We start from the raw sequence: 4,689 nt of genomic DNA on the forward strand, positions 1-4,689 counted from the left end.
GCTTTGGTACTGAGGCATATACTTTCTTCTTATGTCTAAATCCACTGTGGAGGTACCACTGACATTCTCAAAGTCACTTTACTGCCACTTAACTCTAGAGAGAGACAAATTTCTCTTGATGGGTGTGCACTAATTCGTTGCTTTGAGCTATAGAGTTAGGCACTCTCTTACCTAATGAATAATAAAACTGAGCACTGAAATGCCTAAGTACCTTTAAGGATGGTTTATAATTATATTACTGCATGTGCTACATTTATTTTTATTCATGTTTACATTTAATTCATTACTACCTCATTTGACTTTATACCATCTGAACAGCAGATTCAATGTAATCCTTTTGTTCACTTGAATGACTCAGTTTGAATCATACCTTGAGCTGCACAATTATCTATTTTGCAGAAATATTTATACTTTTTATTAAGAGAGTGAACACTAAGTTATAGTCATTTCACCAGTGGGGTATCTAGCTAGGTGATGCTTTTAGGCTGGTTGAGCAGGTCTAACTCAATGGCAAACCTCCACTGACTTCAGTGGTGAAGAGTTAAGAGCAAAACATTTTCTTTGCAACTGTGTGCAATGTAGCACTAATTCTGTTATTTTGTAGTTTGATATGCTGAAGTATAATTTGGCTTTTAGGGGCTTCTCATTACAGGGCATATTTCTCCATCATTGTCTCTAAGAAGTTAGATGTTAGAACTCTGGAAGTCTGGTATTCTGCCCTGAGGAGAATCAAGAAAGTATTCGATATTCTAGGTGATCACATGAGGATATTGTTTGCTTTTAAATGAGTGACTATTTTTGCTTGAAGAAAAACACAAAAACAGGATCAGGCTCATCTGTTTAGTAATGCATTGCACTTAACAAAGGAAGAACAAAATATGAATTAAATATAAAACAGCAGGATGAATACACATTTTTAAACAATGCTCTGTTAATAACACTTGCTATTCTATTTAGCAGTAAATAAACTCTACATTAAAAGTTGTATCTCTCTGTGTCTGACACACGGACACTCAGTTTGCCTTGCACTCTGCAGTCTATTGTTTGTACTACTTTCATTGCTGTTACTCTTTAAAACAAAACAAAAAACATCTAGTAGATACCCCATCAACCTCTTAGCAAAACAATGCATGTTTCTTTATTCCATCCTTGAATAATAAAGTAAAGTCTCTTTTAGCAGGCTGCACCAGGAGTTAGGAGTGTTCCACCATTCTAAGTCCAATTTTTGCTGATAGCATTTTGGCACCAGTTAATTTATTATTTAGGGGCCAAATGATGAGATCCACATTCAGAATTTTGCTTCAGAAAGCAATGGCCTTAAATAAGTTGCCTTTGCTTAATTAAGCTTTACTTTTCAGCAGTGCGAGAGGTGCAAAGCCAGGGGAGAGAAGAGAGTCTTTCTGTGGTTCTTAAAATCAGTGGTTGGTTTGTGTGTGTAAAGAAAGCAAGACAGGACTTTATAATTAAATGGAACTGCTTCACCATAATTAAAACTACTTAGCGCTTCATCAACTTAACTTTCTGCTGTTCCTTGAGCATAAAATGAAATGCATACGAATTACCACCAGACATTAAATATAGCCTCTCCCACATTCATACAAAGACTTTTTTCCCCCTCTTAATGTTTTCTGTGGTTATTAGACAAAAATGCACTCTTTTTAAATACTGGTAAAATGAAACATTTTAGTTAAATACATGTATATAATCTAACTACTAAAGCAGAAAAGGAATGCTAGTAAAGTTCATGTGTGCATGGTGACATAAAAAGAATCTTATTTTTCTCAGCTGATTAGTTAAGAAAAATAAACCCCAAAGAGTTCAATATCTCTTGCATATCATATATAGAATAGTCTCTTGCAGCATGTTAGTGACTTGCATTTCACCATGCAATTAGCTGGTAACTTCAGTGAATGGAATCTTCAGTAACACAAAATAAAGCAAAAAAAGCAGCAGAGAAAAATGTTTTTATTCATTATGGAACGTTAAAAATAATGGAAGTAAAAAAAGTCACTTATGTCTATGGTTTCAAAGATAGTCTGAAGGAGGTAGAAACTCCATTTTCTTTGAAGGTCTAAGAAAACTGGCTTCTCTGTCTTCTTTAAGTATGGTGGCCTATATCCTAGCATTATTTAAAGGAAGGTTCAGCAGTTGCAGCCAGGATGCAGCTGGATTAATCTACAGTTTTGCCAGTTTCAGTTGTGGTTTTGGGAAGAATTTTTGTCTCGGACATATTTCCATGAGTTCTCCGTAGCTTAAAGCCTTTCCTGATATCTGCTAGCAAGGCACTGATGTCACCTGCTTCTGGTTTCACATCTCCTTTTCGAACTATGAAGAATGAGATTATACATGTTAAAACACTTTGGTGCAGCGGGCTTTGAAATCCCCAAAAAGAGCTATAGTTTAAGGCTAGTTTGTTAACTGCCAATGAATAATCCCCCTTATGCATAATGTAGATAAATTAGAAACTGATATGGAGGAAACTTGTAATTTCCATCAAGTATCCAAAGTTTAAGGCCCTAATTTTGCAAAGATTTACTCAGAGTGCACAAAACTAAACATGTACTTAATTCTTTCTTAATTCTGTGATGGTTCAAAGCCTAAAAATCCTGCAGGTACCTGCTAATAGGATGTCATTGAATCCATTGACTTTCAACTGTTTTCCTACAAAAAATAATACTCTATTTTAATAAAAGACCCAACACTACTGTGGTCCTAAAATGTCTTTGTTGTGTACACAGCATGGGAATTCTCAAAAAAGCTTGAGTAATTGAGGCACTCAACTCCGACCTTGTAAAAAAATGGTGATATGTCACCAGCTTACTTCAATGCGGTCTTGTGATTGGGAATTGCAACCAATAATGCCCATCGTTCCTTTAAGTGTGGGCATTAATCAGTATACCATTTTCTTAGATGAGTGTCAAGAAAAATAATTTTATCCAATCTCCTCAAACCCCATTTAATTTAGACCTGTCCCAGAGAATGAAATTTACTCCCTTGCAGAGGGCTGCTACTAAACCTGTGTACCCCTGCACTCCCTCTTAAACTTGATTTTCCTGTAAGTGGAATATGAAAGTGGGTCATAGGCCTTGTGTTGTCTTTCTGCACGGTCACAAATTACACTTTTAATTTTATTTAAAATGTATTTAAATTATGTTTTTGTATTTATAATAAACCATATGTTACCCGGGAATGACATGCCAGGAATGACAGCCTCCACACTGTGGATGCTGAGCGGGTGTAATACCAACTAGAAAAGCTAGAGATTTGTAAATCAGCAGCACCAGATGGACTCCATCCGAGAGTGCTGAAGGAGCTGGCTGAGGTCATCGCAGAACCCCTGGCAAAGCTCTTTCAGAATTCGTGGTGCACAGGGGGAATCCCTGAGGATTGGAAGAGGACCAACATTGTGCCCCTCTTCAAGAAGGGGAAGAGGGAGGACCTGGGCAACTATAGGTCAGTCAGCCTAACCTTCATCCCAGAGAAAATCCTGGAAAAGCTCATTAAAGAATCAATGTGCAATATGCTCACGGAAGGGAAGATTTTGAATGCCAGCATGGCTTTGTCGTGGGTAGGTCTTGTCTTACCACTCTCATCTCCTTCTACGACCAGGTCTCTCACCACCTGGACATGGGAGATGAGGTAGACAGTATATACCTAGCCTTCCAAAGGCTTTTGATCTAGTATCCCATGATATCCTTGTGGGGACACTGGAATATTGTGGGCTCAGCTGCTCGACAGTTCAGCGGGTGGGAAACTGGCTACATGGTAGGACTCAGAGTGTTCTCATGAATGGATCTGTGTCGTCCTGGCGTGAAGTGGCCAGCGGTGTCCCTCAGGGGACTGTGCTTGGACCAATACTTTTCAACATCTTTATCAATGATTTGGATGGGGGAGTGAAAAGCTCGCTGGCCAAGTTCACAGACGACATCAAGTTATGGGGCAATGTGGTCACGTCAGAAGCTAGGTTGCAGATACAGGCAGACCTGGACAGGCTCGAGAATTGGGCAGACCAGAACCAGATGAAGTTTAACACTTCCAAGTATAAGGTGCTCCATCCAGGGGCAAACAACCTTCAACACACATACTGGTTTGGTGGTGACAGCTTGACTTTCACCACGGCCGAAGGGGACCTAAGGGTAATGATTGACAGTTGCATGAATATGAGCTGTCAGTGCAAGGCAGTGGTCAGCAGGGCAAATAACACACTGGCATGCATCAACCAATGCATCTTGTGTAATACTAAGTAAGTGATACTCCTGCTGTACTCAGCACTGGTGAGACCACAGTTGGAGTACTGCATCCAGTTCTGGGCACCGCACTTCAATGAGAATGTGGAAAACCTTGAGAGGGTCCAGAGAAGAGCCACCAGCATGATCAGGGACTTGCAAGGCAAGCCATACGAGGAAAGGCTGAGGGACCTGGGCCTCTTTAGCCAAAAGAAGAGAAGGTTGAGAGGGGACTTGATAGCGGCTTACTGCTATATCAGATGAGTGCATCAGGAGCTCGGTGAACAACTGTTCACCTGGGCACCCCTGGGGAAGACCAGGACCAATGGATACAAACTCCTGGAAGGCCGCTTCAGGCTTAATACCAGGAAAACCTCCTTCACAGTCAGGGTGTCCAGACTGTGGAATAAACTTCCTCCAGAGGTGGTGCAGTCACCTACCCTGGTGGTTTTCAGGAGAAGAC

The 4,689-nt window shown here is 40.1% G+C and overlaps 1 protein-coding gene across 1 annotated transcript in view; it reads right to left on the minus strand.

Annotated features, from left to right (window-relative positions):
- Positions 1 to 1,947: 1,947 nt before the first annotated feature.
- The window catches only part of LOC109299297 (inverted formin-2-like), a 24,666-nt gene continuing 21,924 nt past the window's right edge, over positions 1,948 to 4,689 (minus strand). Inside the window, exon 6 of the mRNA XM_019519896.1 lies at positions 1,948 to 2,325. Coding sequence (XP_019375441.1) covers positions 2,171 to 2,325 — 155 coding nt within the window. The 3' untranslated portion in view covers positions 1,948 to 2,170. The remainder of the gene's footprint in view (positions 2,326 to 4,689) is intronic.

This window comes from Gavialis gangeticus, unplaced genomic scaffold (genome assembly GCF_001723915.1).
Source record: "Gavialis gangeticus isolate Ggan-Ray unplaced genomic scaffold, GavGan_comp1, whole genome shotgun sequence".
NCBI lineage: Eukaryota > Metazoa > Chordata > Crocodylia > Gavialidae > Gavialis > Gavialis gangeticus.